Here is a 19,877-nt window from a genome sequence, read left to right on the forward strand (position 1 = left end):
AGATCCTTGGGGAGCTCGTAAAAGTGGTCTTCCTCTTTGTTTGGGTTCTTCGAGTCCTGCTTCTCTTTTCCCATACCCTTTAAAGGATAGAAAACTAAAATCAAAGGGAGCTCCACACAGCGCAAACCTGAGTAGGCCGGCTGTGGTTCCTAAAACAGGTTTCTCAGCTACGTTTGCTGCTAGAGCTAGAACTGGGGCCAGAACTGGGGAAGGCAGCGGGCATTGTGAGGCCAGCACCCGTTGCCACAGCAACCGGCATCTCCGATGCAAAAGGGACTGCTCGGCCCGAGCCAGAGACAGCCTGTTGGGAGGAAGAATTCACAACCTGATTGTGAGGCTGAACACGTGCCTCACAAACCCTCCCGAAGGCTGGAGCGGAGGCCGGTCTCCTTAACGTGGCCTCAGAGATCTCAGGTTTTTTCGCACACAGGTAAATATGGCGCAGGAGGACCATTTCATCGGACGCTTCCCTGACTCACTTTGGCCATGAAATGGGTTGTGGGAGTCCCAGTCTTTGTGTTGCATAAACCGGGACATTGGATTAATAATCATCATGGGGTTGAACGCTTTAGGGAATGGCCAATTTTGTCAGTGTAGCCATTTTCTTTTGTTAACTCAGTTTAGTGAGTTATGTGAATGCAGCCAGAGGTGGTGGGGCTACAGGGTAATGCATCTGAGTTTTCCAGGGATTTGTACAGTGTATGTTGGTGGGAAAGAAAGTTTGAGGGAACTTTGTCAATTAACCCTGTCTTATTGTGGCTTTCCCAGTAGAAGACTAGATCCTGCAGCAATACTAATTATTCTTTTTCACCTAGGTAGTCTACACTAAAGGTCATATATTATAGAATATTCTGTATTCACTTTGAATATTGACATACTGCCACAATAATATATAGCTAGCCAGTTTATAAATCAATTCATGAAAAATATGGACGCTGTAAAAAAAAAAATCAGTAAAATTTAATCCTTTAAGAAACAGAGAGTATCCTTCGTTTGGATAATTGCATCCAAAGGCTTGTCTAAAAAGGCTGTTTCCATCATTTTTTGATAGGGGACCAAAATGGGATCTACCCAGATCTTTGCTGTGGGTGTGGGGAGCATATTCTAAAAGGTCCAAGTGTGGAGCATAAGAGAAGCATTGTTTCCAGGTTCTGACCTCTTCCATGAACACTCAAGGCTTCTTCCCTATCTATCTTTTGCTTGTCCGGACAGTTTAAAATAAACCTGTGTGACACATTCATTCTCCTTTCCTTTTTTTTATTGTTATCCAAACACTCTCAACAGAAATTCCATGCTCAGCTTTGTGAATTTCAGTGCATATGAGCCTCTGTGGCGCAGTGGTTAGAGTGCAGTACCACAAGCTACTTCTGCAGCCAGCTGCCTACTTTGGCAGTTCAAATCCCACCAGGCTCAAGGTTGACTCAGCCTTCCATCCTTCTGAGGTGGGTAAAATGAGGACCCAGGTTGTTGGAGGCAATAGGCTGACTCTGTCAACCGCTTAGAGAGGGCTGTAAAGTACTATAAAGCGGTATATAAATCTAAGTGCTAATGCTAATATGTATGCTTCCTTTGTATAGAACACAACTTCTCTTCTTTAAACGATTCCTTTTGAATAATTAGTAAACATCGGGTTTGGGTTCTAATCCTAAATTTAAGCCTATGACACTGTATTTATCCTCTTGTGATTTGAAATTCTCCCTGTTGTTTCCAACATTTGGGATAATGCAAGATCTAGATTGTTAACAGTACCCCCCGACTAGCTTTGGCGTTGCAGCTTTCTGCTAATCTAATCAGCGTTAGTGCTCCAACATTGGAGGTTTCTAAGAAGAGACTGGACGACTATTTGTTTGAAATGGTACTAGGTCTCCTGCTTGAGCAGGGGGTTGGACTAGAAGACCTCCAAGGTCCCTTCCAATGCTGTTAATTCCGTTAATGTTATTCTATTAATCTCCAAATCATCCCATGGAGGCCCAGGTATCTTCCAACTTTTTATGGCAGACTGGGCGGAATGGGCCAACTCGCTGCAGTCAACTCATCACTGCCAACTTGCTATGATCAACTCGCCAAGGCCAACTCGCCATGGGACAACTCACCAGGAGACCATGCAACAGTACAGTTTAATTATTTGTCATTCACATTTCATTTTGCCCCTCCTTTTCCACCCTTTTTAAAAATGATTCTATTCTACCACTTCTTCGATATTAGTGTAACTCTTGTCCCACAGTGAGCTGTCCTGCGGCGAGTTGGCCATGGCGATTTGTCATAGATCCAGGCTAGAGATTGGTCAAATTTGCTCAAGGGGTAAAGAATGATCTTCTACAACAGGGGTGTCAAACTCAATTTCATTGAGGGTCGCATCAGGGTCGTGTTTGATGTTGATGGGCCAGGGTGGGCGGGGCCAGGGTGGGTGTGGCTAGCTTGACATCACTCATGTTGGGGGCCCAAGTGCTCTGCCAGTGAAAATGGGCTCCTGAGCTCCACTTTCAGCTGCAACTGCTCCGTTTTTGCTGGCAGAGGCCCTGTGGGCAGGTCCTCTGCTGTTTCCAGGGCAGCCCCCGCGGGTCAGATCTCAACACCCTGCAGGCCAGATCCAGTCCGCGGGCGTTGAGTTTGACACCCGTTCTAGAGCAAGAGCTTGGTGTCAGTTGCTGAGTTCAATCTCCTGATTTTCTGACTCCTCGGGGTCATGTGCTTCGCCGGTTTCCCTTTCCATGGGACTTAACTCTTTTGCCCCTCCTAAGGGGCGCCACCGGTTCTACTGAAGACATTCTCATCTTCTGCAATACCGACATATTGCAGCATAGAAACGAAGTCCGTAAGCCTTTTACTTTCTCCATTAAGGACACAAGCTTTCAGTTCTAACAGGTTGGGCTTCTTTTTGAGCAAGAGGACAAAGATTACACCCACCTCACAAATTGGTGAGAAGCGTCTTTTGTTCTCCACACTGCTTGAAGTTTATTTGAGTATCCCTCTGGCCAAGTCTTAATTGCTTCCTTATTATTTGCTAGCTCATTGATCAAGCAGAAAAATAAATTACATTCAGGTCATCCTGTCAAAGAGTATGCATGTCCGTAGCAGGCTTATTGCTGAATGTACGCATATTTCCATCCATCCAAACTCATTATGAAAAAAAAATTGTAAATGTAGCACAGCTGTAGCTTTAAGCAATAAGCAAATTATAACTGCTATAGTTTAAGAAAGAAGCAGCAGCAGCTGAGGAAGCAATAAATTCTTCAAAATGTAAGAGATTATAGCAGTTTTGGAAACTGAGGAGGGAAGGGAGAAACAAACAAGTGATGAAATGTTTAAGGACACTCAGGGCCTAATAGCAATGAGTGTTCAAGAGAGAACAGCATATGAAATAGAGCAAATTACAGGAAGAATTTGGACAACCTAGGCTATTGGCTACCCTATGAAGATTAGAATTTGAATCATTCCCTTGCTGACTGTATCATATTAAAAATTGAACTCAAGTTTACCTATCTTAGATTCCGATACCGAAAAAGTAATTTCTCTGAAATGTCAATATTCTCACATTGTCAAAGTCACAATCGCAAATCAGGGAAACAGCTGCAAGTATTAAAATAGAGATGGACCTGGGGATATTCCAATTTTTAGAATTATCAAACTTTCAATTCCAAATAATGATAGGAAAGGAGACTGAACAAGAGTCCTTGGTGAGTTTGGTTGTCTGCCTGCAGCCATTTCATGACCTGACTAGGTAATATCATCAGTGCACTGAGCAAAGAGAGCACCAAGGGCTCACAGTTCAATCCTGCGCTACACATATTGTCTTCTATTGGGAGTTTTGTGTTGAGGGCATGGCTTCATGTTCAGTGGTGGGATTCAAATTTTTTTTACTACCAGTTCTGTGGGGGGTGGCTTGGTGGGCGTGGCAGAGGAAGGCTACTGCAAAATCTCCATTCCCTCCCCACTCCAGGGGGAAGGTTACTGCAAAATCCCCATTCCCTCCCCACCCCACTAACCTGCTTTCCAGCTCTGTTCTCCTGTGCAGGGCAACAAAAGAAGACCCAGCCAATCAGCTGGGACTCGGGAGGCAGAGAAGAGATGGGGGCGGGGCCAGTCAGAGGTGGTGTTTGCTGGTTCTCTGAACTACTCAGAATTTCCTCTACCGGTTCTCCAGAACTGGTCAGAACCTGCTGAATACCACCTCTGTTCATGAGACACACTATATTTTATCAGGTGAAAAGGTCAGCACGCCAAAGTTTGGTTTCCTTCTTTCCCGGTTCAGATCATTATGCCACTGATTGCAATTCCCTTCCATGACCTCACAACGTGAATGCCACACCTCCCCACTTCCTGCCCTTGGTGTGGAATCCTTCCCTGCTAAAATGTAACATTGACCCCTCTTCCCTGACAGGCCCAGGAGTTCAACTGCAGTCATGGGACCTCCTGCTCACCTGCTGATAGGTCAGGTTGGTGCTGAGAAGTGGCACAAGGACACACGTACAACAGTACAAGAAGCCACCACATTGACAAAGCGATGCGGCAAGGAGGCCCTGGATCTGTGGCGTCCTGCCAAAGTCCCTGGCCAAGCTGAGGAAACACCATACCAGCGCAAGCTGAAGATTGACTCCTGGAAATTCAAGATAGATGTCTCGGATTCTGGAGAGGTGAAGAGAAAACCCCCAGAGGGCCCAGGGGTGACTCTATGGAAAAGCAAAATGAAGCCTCCGCCTTGGGTTTGCAAGTTAGCCTTGCCTTCCACCAGGGACTATTGCAACACAAAGAACAATGAATATGTGGCTCAGTACTTCAGGGAGACACGCCTGGTAGTCAGTCGCATGCACCAGGCTCTTATTGAAATCAACGAGCAGTTCAAGGGAATAATGCGTATGCGGCAGAAATTGGGTGCCATGTTGGATAAAATCTGCCAGGGCCTCGTGACCAACAAGCAGAGCAAAGCCATCCGAGAGCACCGGGCACAAACAGAAAAGGTGAGACCTGCATTCCTGTCAAATCCACCTCCTTCCTTGATTTGTTGTTGCAGTTGTTCAATCACTAAGCTGTTTCCAACTCTTTGTGAGCCCATGGACCACAACCCATGGACCAAACCCTGTTCTCCACTGTCTCCTGGAGTTTGCCCAAATTCATGTTCATTGCATTGATGACACTTATCTAACCATCTCACCTTCTGCTGTCCCCTTCTCCTTTTGCCTTCAGTCTTTCCCAACATTTCTTCCAGAGGTGGCATTCAGCAGGTTCTGACCAGTTCTGGAGAACCGGTAACGGAAATTTTGAGTAGTTTGGAGAACCAGCAAATCCCACCTCTGACTGGCCCCGCCCTCATCTATTCTCTGCCTCCCGAGTCCCAGCTGATTGGCTGGGTCTTCTTTTGTTGCCCTGCACAGGAGAACGGAGCTGGAAAGCAGGTTAGTGGGATGGGGAGGGAATGGGGATTTTACAGTAACCTTCCCCTGCCATGCCCACCAAGCCATGCCACGCCACACCTACCTAGCCATGCCACACCCACATGCCATACCCACAGAACCAAGTAGTAAAAAAAAATTAATCCCACTACTGATCTCTTCCAGTGAGTCCTGTATTTCATTTGGTGGCCAAAGTATTTGAGATTCAGCTTCAGTATCTGTCCTTCCAAAGAACAGTCAGGGTTGATTTCCTTCAGGATTGACTGATTTGATCCCCCTGGTATTCAAGAGACTCTCAAGTTTTTTCTCCAACACCTCAATTTGAAAGCATCGCTTCTCTAGTGCTCAGCCTTCTTTATGGTTCTACTCTCACAGCCATACATTACATGCTAGTGAGTACCAAAGACTCACTCATGTTTTATTCCTCTTAATACATTACAAATATCAGTTTTTCAAACTCTGATCTTCTTTTATAAGGTGATCAGTATCAGTAATGCTGTTTACCTATCACAGTAACATCATATAATATTGCTTGCTTGATTCCACCTTAGTTCAGAATTAATTCGGCTATTTTAAATTGTAAACTGGAGTTGCGACCTAATGCATTGTATGAACCCAGCTGATTGATTGGGCAAGCCATGATTAAACTACTCATAGTTCAGAAAAATGAACTGTATCAATATCACCTAGGAGGAAAGTAAGCACCCAAGCACTCAGTATTAGTACAAGGAAATTATTTTGCTGTTTTTTAAAGAATGTATGTGCAAAAAAAATATTGTGTTCTTTGCATGGCACATCTTATCATGAACAAACTTAAGAACTGACTAATGATTTCCTTTTTCCAATATTTGTTATATTTAATACAGATGTTCTATTTAATTACCTGAGCTATTATTGTGGCAAGAGTTAATTTCCATGGATTTCTTTAATTAATTTTTATAACTTGTTCTGAATTTATGAGCATTATTTTGAGATCATGTGGCAATGTGAATGACTGAATGAAAATGTACTTTCTTTTATCAGTCTTGAAACTATTATTTAACTGAATAAACTTTCTGTTATATGATAATCTTGTCTAAACTTTTCATAAGACATTTTATATTTTATGCCTTTCCAGCTTTTTCCATGATAGTACATTAGACAGATAGAGATAGATAGAGAGAGAGAGAGAGAGAGAGAGAGAGAGAGAGAGAGAGAGAGAGAGAGATGGACGATAGATAGATAGATTGATAGATAGATGATAGACAGATAGATAAGAAAAATAATAAAGGCAAAATTGGAATAGTAATCACAATGAGTTGCCCATTTCGTCTGATTTTATTTTAGGAAGATTTTTTTTTCTATTCTTCTATTTGTGTATCCTGACACATACAATTTAATTTACTATCAACCATTCTTGTCTTGGAGAGTTATGCTCAATGACTACACGTTTTTTTTAATTGATTGTTTGATGTGCCAGATTCTGATGCATTCTCTGACAATCTTATTTATATTTACATCTGATTGTTTTTAGTGGTTATTTAAGACTGTTTTAATTATTGATTTTATTGCATATCACCATTTGTGAGATGGGTAGGAATATAAACTTGACAAACAAGTAAGCAAGCAAATAAATATTTCCTTTCTGGCATGTAGATATCTGACAAAGTAGATGTACTCATGAAATGGGAAAAGGAGGAATTTACGAAACTGAAAATCAAACTGCAGGATATGATGGCCTCGTCAGGAGAACATCTTAAGGTAAGGAATTGAATAGATGAAAAAAAGGAAGTCAGGATCCCATGATCCATACTGGTGGATATTCAGTGGCTATTGACAGATGAATTAAGCAAAGCAGAAAATATAGCGAGGCTTTAGATTTGTCCAAGATTTGTGTATTTCATGGGAAAGAACCAATGAAATTACCTTTTCAAAATCTGTAATCCTCTGTACGTCAGAGATTGAAAACCATATCTTGAAAGATGAAATTCTGACCAGTTAATTTGTGTGGAACTGAGAATCACAGCTGGTGGGACAACAGAGTTAAGTTTGTACTTAGCAAACTTAGGGCTGTGTGGAACCCCAAAGCAAAGGGACTGCTCCTTGATTGGCTTAGAGCAGGCAGGGTGCTCCTAAAACACAACTCAGTCTGCAGTTATCTGTAAGGATTGAAGCTAAATACAATTTAAATTTTTCAGAGTTTCAGGCTCTCTTATCCTAGGCTTATCCTATAGAAGCCTGCTGAAGTACAGGTAGTCCTCGACTTACAACAATTTGTTTAGTGACCATTCGAAGGTACAGTTAGAAAGTTACAAGAGCCATGGTGGTGCAGTGGTTAGAATGCAGTACTTTAGGCTACTTTTGCTGACTGCCGGCTGTCTGCAATTCGGCAGTTCAAATCTCACCAGGCTCAAGGTTGACTCAGACTTCCATCCTTCTGAGGTGGGTAAAATGAGGACCCAGATTGTTGTGGGCAATAGGCTGACTCTGTAAACCACTTAGAGGGGGCTGTGAAGTGGTATATAAGTCTAAGTGCTAGGCTATAATAGCATTGGAAAAAGTGACTTATATGATTGTTTTTCACCCTTACGATCGTTGCAGCAACCCCTTGTTCAGATGATCCAAATTCAGATGCTTGGCAACTGTCTCATATTTATGACGGTTGCAGTGTCCTGGGGTCAAGTACCCTTTGTGACTTTCTGAAAAGTCAAGCCAAAGGGAAAGCCAGATTCACAATAACCGTGTTACTAACTTAACAAGTGCTATGATTCACTTGAAACCTGTGGCAAGAAAAGGTCATAAAATGGGGCAAAGCTCACATAACAACTATCTCACTTGGCGACAGAAACTTTGGGCTCAGTGGTGGTTGCTACCTGTAACTGTTATTAACGCAAAGGTACTGAGAATTGGGTTAACATTATTATGCCAGTTGTAGAAATGGAGGATTTTTTAAAAAAATCCTCTATTTGCCATTTAGTAATGGCTGAGGATCTCTGTTGGAAAAGTGAAACTGCCACTGCAGAAGGCAGTTTACTGAGGAGAGAATCCAAATCATTGCTGGTGTCAGCTAAGCCAGAGATAGGGCTTCTTTTCTTAACTTTGGGGCAGTGGTGGGATTCAATTTTTTTTTACTACCGGTTCTGTGGGCATGGCTTTGTGGGCGTGGTGTGGTTTTATGGGCGTGGCTTTGTGGGCATGGCAGTGGAAGGATACTACGAAATCCCATTCCCTCCCTACCCCACTAGCCTGCTTTCCAGCTCCGTTCTCCTGTGCAGGGCAACAAAAGAAGACCCAGCCTATCAGTTGGGACTCAATGGGAGGCAGAGAATAGATGAGGGCGGGGCCAGTCAGAGATGGTATTTGCCAGTTCTCTGAACTACTCAAAATTTCCACTACCGGTTCTCCAGAATTGCTCAGAACCTGCTGAATACCACCTCTGCTTTGGGGGCTACTACAGCCAAGTGGAAGAGGATTGGGCTAGCCTAGGATTATATCTAAGCCTAATTATAAGCCTTGTTGTTGTTAGTTGCAAAGCTGTGTCCGACCCATGGACAACGTTCCTCCAGGCCTTCCTGTCCTCTACCATCTCCTGGAGTCTATTAAAGCTCACGCCTGCTGGTTCAGTGACTCCATCCAGCCACCTCATTCTCTGCCGTCCTCTTCTTTTTTTGCCCCCAGTCGTTCCCAGCATTAGGCTCTTCTCCAGTGAGTCCTTCCTTCTCATTAGGTGGCCAAAATACCATGTTTCTCCAACAATACAGCCTCCCCCAATAGGAAGTCCCAGAATGCTTTATAGGCATAAAATCAAATTAAGCCCCTCCCCCCAAATTAAGGCCTATATTAGACATGCGAAATGGGGGAGAATGGCGGGGGGGGGGGCTGGCCGTTAGGAAGTACTTTTGTTGCATACCCGAATATGGTGCTGCCTACATTGACCTCGGCGTTGGTGGGGCACTTCGTATCGGGAGACCTTCTGCCGTTGCTTTCCCTTCTCCCCGTGCTGCCGCGGCATTTAAAACAACGCCGCGGCATTTGGCACAGCCATGCATGGCCAGTCAGGGCTCCTCCCTGCAACCGGAGCCCGGCGGAGCAACTTGGCTTCAGGCGCTCCTGTTGCTGCCTTCCCTTTGTCTTCGAAGGCAAAGCCAATTCTTTTAAAAACGACGCCCTACTACCGGTACAACAAAGACTCCCCTGCCCAAGAGGGCAGCCCAACCCCACGTGGGGAGGCGAATCTCCCGGGGCCGCAGCGCAGGATTGCCCCATCCCGGGAGAAGCACCCAGCCGTCATTCCTGCCTGGCGCCGGGCAGAGTGCAAAGAGCTTTGCCTGGGGCTCCCAGTGCAGCTGACAGGCGGGCCCTCCTGCCCGGCGACGGAGCTTGCACCAAGGCAGTGAGTGCCTCCCCACCAGACCCTCCGCTCATCCCGCCAGAGCCATGCGGGCTGGGCAGAGCTGGGAAAGCAAGCCACGGGTGCGCACCCGCCTGCCAAACAAAAGAGCCGGGCCAACCTGAGCTTGCCTTCCTTCCCAAGTCCCTCAAAGGCTGAACCCAAAGGGGCCACTGGGAGAGGCTGCCCGAGGCTATGATAATGCCCACCCATCCGCAGACAGGGAGGTGAAGCGACAGCAGCGCTGCTTCCTGGCCAGTGGGTCTGGCGGAGAGAGCCCAAAGCTGCCCATCCTTTCCACCCCTCGCTTAGCCCGTCCCTGTCCTCACGCATCTCCAAATGCGCCGGCAGCTCCAAAAGCTGCAGTAGCATGGGCATCAGGCAGAGGCGCTCACTCGGCGAGGCTCAGCTCGGAGGACGCAGTGCAGGCCGTCGCCTTGCCTCCCTGTCCACGGATGGGTGGGCGCTATAGCTGCCTCGGGCGGCCTCTCCCAGTGGCCCCTTTGGGTTTGGGCTGGAGGGACTTAGGGAGGAAGCCAAGCTCGGGTCGGCCCGACTCTTTTGCTTGGCAGGCGCGCGCGTACCCACGGCTCGCTTTCCCAGCTCTGCCCAGCCTGCATGGCTCTGGCGGGATGAGCGGAGGGTCCAGAGGGAGGTGCTCATTGCCTTAGCGAGAGCCCTGCCACCGGGTAGGAGGGCCCGCATGTCAGCTGCACTGGGCACCCCAGGCGAAGCTCTTCGTGCTCTGCCCGGTGCCAGGCAGGGATGGCAGCTGAGTGCTTCTCCCAGGGTGGGCCGATTCTGCACTGCGGCCCCGGGAGATTCGCCTCCCCATGTGGGGTTGGGCTGCCCTCTCGGGCAGGGGAGTCTTTGTCGTACTGGTAGTTGGGCGTCGCTTTTAAAAGAATTGGCTTTGCCTTCGAAGGCAAAGGGAAGGCAGTGACAGGAGTGCCTGAAGCTGAGTGTCTCCTCTGGGCTCCGGTTGCAGGGAGGAGCCCTGGCTGGCCGCGCATGGCTGCGCCAAACGCCGTTGCTCTAAACACCGCGGCAGCACGCGGAGAAGGGAAAGTAATGGTGGCAGAAGGTTTCCCGATACGAAGTGCTCCACCAACACTGAGGTCAACATCCAAGCCGTCACCGCCCACCCGCCCGAGGATGCAGGGGGGGGATTAAGTCACCCCCCAAAAGACGGCCTAGGCGTTTTTTCGGGGATCAAAAAAAAATAAGGCCCGACCTTTTTTTTGTTGAGAAACACAGTATTTGAGTTTCATCTTCAGGATCTGGCCTTCTAAAGAACAGTCAGGGTTGATCTCCTCTAGGAGTGACTGGTTGGATCGCCTTGCAGCAAGCTGAATAAAAGTATTTGTTTCATCTTTGATTTCTTCATTAGCAGCACCCAATTTATTGCAGGAACTAGCTACATGCAGGGAAACCCTCAACACCCTATGTGGCGAACGTGGTCGTGTGCTCGACCTGGTGCCCCAGCCTCTGCGCATGGTTCTCTTAGGGGCTGGACGTGATTCCTGGCTTGGCCTAGACCGGCCCTCATCCCCCTGGGTGGAGAGAAATGAAACCCCAATTCCAAACCCCGTGGGAGCATTCACACCAGGTAATTGCTTTAACTTTTGGGGGATGTACAGAAGTAAATTCTTAAGAGACATAGTTTGATGCGGCTTACTGGTTATCAAGTAATAATTCAAAGGAAGAAGCAGGTTAAATGCATTTCACATATTAGCAAATACTTATCTTTTCCTATTGTATCAGTGGCAATTCAAGAAACAAACTACAAATGAGAAGGTTACCTGTTGAAGAACAGGCTTTTACAGATACCTGCTGCAGACAAATTTATCTGCCCAGCCCTTCATAAAGTGGGAAAATTTATAGGCTCTTGGGTTGCTTTTTTCTAGGATTTCTCAGAAGTTCCACAGGCAACTAATTAATGTGCACCACTTAAGACCTCCATAAGAACTCATCAGAATCCTCAAATGGTGTAGTTGCTACAGTATCTCACACAAAACCAAGGGGGTGTGGCAGACTGTACAGAGATTCAAAGACAAAAACAATCAGCAGATAGGAAAGGTTTGCTAAGATGACAGCCTGAGGGGAAAAAAAATTCAACACTTCAAGGAAATTAGCACAATTAATTAGCTAATTAATAAAGAAGAGCTACGCGATTTATCTCAAATCTCTAGATTCTTGCTCTAACCCTCAATTTTTGGCATTAAAACTAATTAAGGAAAGTTGGGATAAATCTTTTTTCTCCAATCATGCTCTGCAGTTAAGGAGCTTGGTGTCTATCCAGACACTGAAAAGATAAACATCCCTCAGAGTCAGCCCTGTATGCTCTCAAATTAAGTGCTTTCTGTTCCATATCGACAGACTTGAAACCCTGCATTCCTATTGGTTCAACTAACTGCTACCTGATTGGTCAACCCGGACGATTGTGATTGGCTCACTAAGAGTCTGCCGCGATTGGTTAATACAAAGCGCGGGAGACTCAAAGCAAAGTCATTGGCCGCTAAAGCCCCGGCGAGCTCTATAAAAGAGCCGCTGCGGCTGCTATTCTTTTGAGCTGAATCTTGCTGATAAATAAAGAGCTGTTGTTACTGAACTGGAGTCTCTCGTCTTTATGAGCCCAACCCTTCGAATATAACACTTTCCGTCACAGATCAGACAGCAGGCTAGAGCATGTATTTTCATAAGTGGATCATCCTATCAGGAGAAACCTCATCACCGCTGTTTCTCCTTTCCACTTTTAAATCTTTATTATTGTTATTTCTGTCCCCTCAAATTCATAAAAAAGAAAGGATAAAATGAGAGGCAAAGATAAAACCAAAACGAAGTACAGAGATGATATTCTCTTCTCAAACCAAATTTCCAGATATTGTTTTCCCAAAATACAACCTACCTTGAAAGTAAATCCTAGCTAGATTTTTACACATGTGCCCAATATAAGCCCTACCCTCCAAAGTAAGCCCTAATTAAGATCCTGCCCACTCCAGAGTACACAGGTAAAAATTAAGCTAGGATGGGGATGGGGGGGGATGGAACTGCCCTACTACTTACGTTTGGACAGTTGTAGCTGGGCCTTGCACACCTCAACACCTGCCTCGCTGGCCCATTTCTTCTGCAGCCAGCAAGGCTTTCCTGAAGGCCTCAGTAGCTGATAACAAAGCTCCGGGTCAATCCAGAGCTCTGTTATTGGCTGAAAAGGTCTTCAAGAAAGCCTTGTTGGCTGCAGAAGAAGTTCCTGTAGCCTCTGACAGCGAAAAGAAGGCTGGGGGCGACATACACAAGTGAGGTTAGTCAGTGGATGACATCCGCCCAAAATAAGGCCTGGTGCCTTTTTTGGTGGCAAAAAAAAATATATGAGAGGGTCTTATTTTGTGGGGAAACACGGTAGATGTACTATACTACAGTATATTAGGGATGCACTCATTTTTAATTGGGCTAATCTAGTTGGCCCAAGAGTTGTTGGCATATTCAAGATTTTAGAATTCTTTCCTGAGAAAACACTGCAGGTAGATTTAGGAACTTGCAAATGGTAATGACCTCAATCCAGAGACTTAGCCTAGCACATAACTTTTAGTCCAATTCTATGATTTAAAGGTAAATCACACAAGCAACATAGGAGAAATTTCAATTAAAGAAGAGTAGATTTTTTTCATGAATAACCTGTCCTTGCTTATTCCACTGACAAAGAAAAGGAATCAAAGCTGGATTGAATCATAAGCTATATTCAACAAGCAAAGCAGATTTGAAGAGAACTCTTTATTTCCTCTTCATTTCATTACTGCTATTCTCCAGAGTGTGCGGGAGCTATAGAAGATGCCCGGCGTCTTACTGTTCTCACCAAAGAAATGATGCTTCAGTTACAAAAAATTATCAGTGAGGCACAGGATACCCGTAATGCTGTGCACAACGCCATTGAAAACAGATTGCAAGGCAAGATGGAGGAGACTCTCGGTCATAAGGTAATGGGAGATACCCTGGTAGGTTTCCTGTAACGTAGGTGAAGTTTAGTCAGACAGACAATCAATCAATCCACTGATCTGCGCAAAAAGCAAGCAAATTCTGAGGCAACAAATATAAATTTTAATAAAACTAAACGATTACAAAATGGAAGTAGGTTAATGTAAAGTCATATCCTGTTCCGTTTCTTAGCAGCAGCATGTCATTAGGGTTTTGTCTTTCTCTAGAACAGAATCAAAAACATATGCTACTCCCCACACCCCATCCCTGCAATTTTCTGGAGCTTGCTGCCAAAGAACACAGCATAATTTTTTAGAATAATCTGCTGATGGATGGAAAGAAGTCCAACCTTTGCCTACCCCACTGCCCAGTTCACACAATGTGTTAAACACTGAGGACTGGATAGTTTGTGATTTACAGTATCAAATGGCAATGCCCTGGCTGATCCCATACATTCAGCAGAGTTGTCCCTAGTCAATATTTAGAAGGGACCTTCTAGCACAGCAGTGGCTAAACTTTTTGGGCTCCTGTGCTAAAATTTTTTGCATGTGCTTACACGTGCGTGCTAGTGTGCCAGCACCCAGAAGGCAATGCGCGTGCGCCCCCCCACCCCCTGCACATGCGTGCGCAACCCCATCGCCCCCTTACCTGCACTGCACCTCCCAGGTGATTTTCGACCTCCCAGTCTTGAGGAAAGCTTCTGCAGGCTTTGTAGGCCAAAAAATGGGCCCATTTTGTCACTTTTGGTATTTCCGGAAGTACAGGAAGTGACAAAACGGGCCTATTTTTTGGCCTGCAAAGGCTTTCCTCAAGCCTCTGGGAGGCCAAAAATCAGCTGTGAGGTGCATGCATGCGCAGTGAGGTAAGTTTGCCTGTGGCTCGCATGCTGGCACAAATGGCTCTGCATGCCACCTGTGGCACACGTGCCATAGGTTCGCCATCATGGTTTTAGCATTTCCAGGACTGAAGACTAGGACAGGAAGGTTGAAAAAAACATTTCTGAAGAAGCCAGAAAAGGTAAACTGGCTTTACCTATTTAGTCTGTGGTTTTGTTTATTTATTTGTTGTTCATTTAATGTTACACGGCTGCCCATCTCACCCAAAGCAACTGTAGGTGTCATACAACAAAGTTGTTGAGGACCCAGCTATTGTTTTCCATGCTGTATGAACCAGGTCTTATTAAGCCATATTTGCTCAGGCATGTTAAGTGAAGGCAGAAAATAAAGTTTTTTTAAAAAATCCAGATTTAGACCTTAGTGTTATATTAATTCAACCCATCAGAATCTCTCTTTCCTATCAGTTTTTAATGGAACTTAGTGGACTTCAACTCCCAATATTGCCTAGTCAATATGCTGCCAATATGCTGTCAATGCTGATCTACACAGGTAGTCCTTGACTTACAACAGTTCATTTGGCGACCGTTTGAAATTATGGCACTGGAAAAAGTGACTCATGACAATTTTTCACACTTAGGCCCATTGCAGCATCCCCATGGTCATATGATCAAAATTCAAATGCTTCACAACTCATATTTATGACGGTTGCAGTACCCCGAGGGTGTGTGTCATGTGATCCCTTTTTGTGATGTTCTGACAAGCAGTCAATGGGGAAGCCTGATTCACTTAACAACCATGTCTCTAACTTAATGACTGCAGTGATTCACTTAACAACTGTGTCAAGAAAGTTCATAAAATGGGGCAAAACCCATTTAACAAATGTCTCATTTGGCAACAGAATTTTTTGGGCTCAAATGTGGTCATTAAGCCGAGGACTACCTGTACTTTTAACAACAGACCTTTTAATCCCATCCTGTTCTCAAACTTTGTATCTAGAGAAGTGATGGATACTAAGGATCCTCCTGATCCTAGGATGTAGGGCTTAAAAAGCTTTAAAATTATATTTGGAACTTTAGCATGTCTGATAAAGCCTGGTTCAATTATTCCTTTATTCTCTCTCTCCATGCCAGGAAAAATTAGATATAACTCTGGGAGGAACACGCAGTACTCTGCACCGCTGCCAACGTTTCCAGCATGAGATGCGTCTCAATCGTGGATTGACACTGGTGAGATATGAAGGGCTAGGAGCCACCTGTGCTGTGATTCTCTCCCTTAGCCCACTCCAGCTCTGATTGTTTAGAATAGAATAGAATAGAATAGAATAGAATAGAATAGAATAGAATAGAATAGAATAGAATTACTTTATTGGCCAAGTGTGATTGGACACACAAGGAATTTGTCTTGGTGTGTATAGCAATAGCACTTAGACTTATATACTGCTTTATAATGCTTTATAGCCCTCTCTAAGCGGTTTACAGTCAGCATATTTGGGTCCTCATTTTACCGACCTCGGAAGGATGGAAGGCTGAATCAACCTTGAGCCTGGAGGGATTTGAACTGCCAAACTGTAGGCAGCTGGCTGCAGCAGAAGTAGCTTGCAGTACTGCACTCTAACGACTGTGCCAGAGGCTCCTCAGTGTTCATAAAAGATTTATTTAAAACATTTATATAGCTGCCCATTTTTCAACCAATTCTGGGTAACTCCCGATCAAAAATTTAAAAAAAAAACATTGAAAACTATGAAACACAATATTTAAAATATTTATATAGCTGAATTAGCTGGAGTTTGATTGGAAAAGTGTTGCTTTTCTATCCATTAGAATCCATCTTTGCTTTGAATTTATATCTACAGGGTCCTGAGAGTATGAAGTACCTGGAGACACGGGAAAAGCTGACACGGCCAATGGTGCGGACGTATCAGAGACACGTGGGAACACAACTGCCTGAAGCTACAATTGTCCAGCAGGTAAGGGTATATTTATAGCCTTTGTGTAGGATGTATGACACAGTCTTACAGACCATGAATTTTGGCACGGTAAGAAAATACAGGAAGTTTCTCAAAACAGCACTAAAACCATTTTTAGCAGGTGAGCTTAATTGTTTGTTTGTTAATTTGGTCAGTGAGACTTGCAGTGTTTATGCCATAAAATGCTAAATTGAATTATCTGTGGGGTTCTTGGTGTTTTCTTGGTGGTTTTCTCAAAGACATTTTATTATCCAACTAGGTAACATCATCAGTGCTAGAAGGGAGTGTGGTTTGTTCTCTGTTTATATACAGTATAAGTAGCTTGCCCTGTCACTGTTGGTGGAAGCTTTTTTTTAAATAGTTCCTTGATTAAAACACCACAATAGCAGTCAACACCCAGATAATCAGAGATTAACACCAGGATTAACATCAGACCAACAGTCAAGCAGCAAACAATATCCCAAATGAGGAACCGCCAACTTAAGCAATCAAAGAGTAAACAACAGCCTAATCAGGGAATTACCAAGAATTAAACAACAATCCCATCAAAGACTGGCAGGGCAAATCACTTGTATATAAACAGAGAGCAAACCCCACTCCTTCTATTCTGATGATGTCACCTAGTCAGGTAATGAAATGTCTGCAAGAAAACAACCAAGGTCAGAGAGCACCAAGGACCTCACAGTTCAACCCTGAGTTGGAAATATTCTCTTCTATTGAATTAACTGTACACCTCATTGTGATGCAAAACAGTGGATACAAAACTGACTTGCAAATATATCCTCTTGGGCTTGCAAACCCTTGCTTACTTTTTCTTCTCTACTGTTGCTTTTTTTTTTACCAGTCCACTGAAGAGTTAGATTCCAGCATGGAAGATACGGCCATGAATATCCAACATCTAAAAGCCACTCAGAAGTACTTGAACGAATGCATTCATAACAAGCTGACAGGCTATGAAGTTGACGGTAGTATTAAACGGCTGCGGCAGCGCCGTATGCATCCACGCACCAACATGAATGAGATTTTTGAATTGGTCTATACCTAGGAAGCCCGGCAGATAATTCATGCTAAAATAAAACCCGGATACTTATAGTAGTCAATTTCTTTCTAGTTGAGGAGGGGAAAATATTCACCGGGCAGTGAAAATAGAATGGAATACCAAATTCAAAATATTCTTAGTCAGATTCCTAAAATAGAAGGGAATATGGCTGCTTAACGTAAATTGTGGTGTAGAAATTAAGATAGTAGAGGTTAAGGTAGTGGGAAGACTCTGGTTCAAATCTACCATTAGCTATGGAAGCTCACTGGATGACTTTGGGTTATTAATGCTCTCTCAGCTTAACCTACTTCACAGGACAGCTGTGAGAAAATATGGAGGAGAAAGCACTATTTAGCTCCTGCAACAAAGGCAGGAGATAATTCAGTCGAACGAAGGTCACGGTTACTGTTTTCCCCTATTGTAAACCTAATTACTAAATCCAAATTTATGTATAGTAGTAAAATGTTTGTGCTAAATACTGAGCATACAATACACAGAATCAAAGAACTGGAAGGGATCATTTAAAGTCAATGTATTGTGTTTGAGGTTCTTAATACTTTCCTGCAAGAGACCAATTTCTTTCCTCCTAATTTAGGAATTAATTTTGATTTTCTGGAAAAAGAAAAAGCAGAGATCTAAGTCCACTAGTGAGATATCTTATTTTTAATAGGTGCATTCTTGTATTTGTTATACCATACTTAAGACATATAAGATGTTAATTCTCCCTGGATATTGTAACGTCTGATTTCAGAATCTTTTCTTCATTGAATGGAGGTTCTTTGACCTGATATATTGCAGCCCCACTATATGTAAGAATGAGAAATCAAACTGTCCTGTTAATTTTTATTTATTTATATCTTACCTTTATTATTTTTTAAAAAAACAACTCAAGGTGGCAAACATACCTTATACTCCTTCCTCCTCCTATTTTTCCTACAATAAAAGCAATCCTGTGAGGTGAGTTGGGCTGAGAGAGAATGGCTGGCCCAATGGCTGGCATTTGTGCCTAAGTTGGGACTAGAACCCATGATTTCCTAATTTCTAGCCTGGTGCCTTAACCACTATATCAGTCTTTAGGACATTTTTAGGCACCATAAAATTACTAAACCTATTGTTTTAGTTTTTTTGTGAATCTATTCAAACCCAGTATCCACATAACAACACATTACTTTTTTCAGCAGGACTCTCTCAACCAGCTGCCCTGGACCTGTTTTTAATATGTGCATAGTACCAGAGAGCTACCTTTATACTGACTGCCAGGAGGCAGGCACTTACACAGCTAGTTTAGATCCTCATTGGGAATTCATAGTAGTAGATAGATAAATGTTATTCTACGGGATTCAAACCTCCCACCAGAAATTGAACTCCTAAAGTTTTACACTTCAAATGATTGCATACAATGCATTAGCTATCTAGAGGAGCTATCTAGATTCTGGCCTCAGTAATTGCAGGGAAGAATATATGGAAGCTATCTTCCCTTAAACTTTTAGAGCAGCGAAATACTGATGTGAAATTATGTCATGTCTCTGTATATGGGGATTTTTACTTAATTCTAATAGCTACATTTGTTTCTGTAATGCCTCTGCATATAGCAATAGTTTAAGTTACTGAAATAAACTATCTGGTGATGATTTAATGCTGCCAGGTTTATTGGGAGAACTGTGTGGACTCTGGGGACAATCTTACACAATTTTAATCCTTTAAAACTTAACATTGATTAAGATGTTGGGACATATCAAATAGTTCTTCAGCATTAATTTTTGTGAAGAAAGAACTAAAGCAGATGTTATTCATACAAGTGCCACTTGGAGGGAGATTCTCTCATGAAAGAGTTAAAGGAACAGAATTATTCAGTTCTTTTCTCTAGAGAAGTCCTCCAACTTTTCTGCCGCTTATGACCTTTATGACCTCCTCTGGATTACTGCAATGCACTCTACCTGGGGCTGCCCTTGAAAAGCATATGGAATGCAGCTGCACAAGTAATAAATGGTGTTGATTACTTGGCATATGCAACAACACTATTCTCTGTGTTGTAGTGGTTGCCAGTTTGCTTCTGGGTACAATTCAAGATGCTGGTTGCCATCTTTAAAGTTCTTTATGGCTTTGGACTAGGTTATCTTTTCCCAGTTGTTTCTACCCAACCAATCTAGTCTGGCAGGATGGGCTGCCTGGGTCCTGCCAGCCAGGAAATGTGCTTTTTCTGCTATAGCGCTTGTCCTATAGAACATTCTCCCTCTGGAGATCAGGATAGCCTTGACTTGCTGGCCTTTCATAAGGTCCTAAAAAGGCTTAGTTATGTATCTAG

At 43.8% G+C, this 19,877-nt stretch overlaps 1 protein-coding gene across 1 annotated transcript; it reads left to right on the forward strand.

The window, feature by feature from the left end:
• The first annotated feature begins 359 nt into the window (after nt 1-359).
• Nucleotides 360-19,101, forward strand: TEKTL1 (tektin like 1). Its single transcript, XM_026717885.2, has 8 exons — nt 360-430; nt 4,382-4,958; nt 7,026-7,130; nt 11,170-11,368; nt 13,567-13,733; nt 15,698-15,793; nt 16,420-16,533; nt 17,378-19,101. The coding sequence occupies exons 2-8, from the start codon at nt 4,404-4,406 to the stop codon at nt 17,576-17,578; spliced, it is 1,437 nt and encodes a 478-aa protein (XP_026573670.1). The 5' UTR covers nt 360-430; nt 4,382-4,403; the 3' UTR covers nt 17,579-19,101.
• The last annotated feature ends 776 nt before the right edge of the window (nt 19,102-19,877 follow it).

The sequence above is a fragment of the Pseudonaja textilis genome, chromosome 2 (genome assembly GCF_049901715.1).
Source record: "Pseudonaja textilis isolate UNSWEBS1 chromosome 2, rPseTex1.2, whole genome shotgun sequence".
In the NCBI taxonomy this organism is placed as follows: Eukaryota; Metazoa; Chordata; class Lepidosauria; order Squamata; family Elapidae; genus Pseudonaja; species Pseudonaja textilis.

What these genes read in the sequence shown, in the direction of transcription:
- TEKTL1 (XM_026717885.2), top strand. Translation starts at nt 4,404, where the DNA reads ATGGGACCTCCTGCTCACCTGCTGATAGGTCAGGTTGGTGCTGAGAAG. An exon ending in ACCGGGCACAAACAGAAAAG is followed by an intron (nt 4,959 to 7,025) that starts GTGAGACCTGCA and finishes TCTGGCATGTAG; the next exon opens with ATATCTGACAAAGTAGATGT. An exon ending in TCAATCGTGGATTGACACTG is followed by an intron (nt 15,794 to 16,419) that starts GTGAGATATGAA and finishes TTATATCTACAG; the next exon opens with GGTCCTGAGAGTATGAAGTA.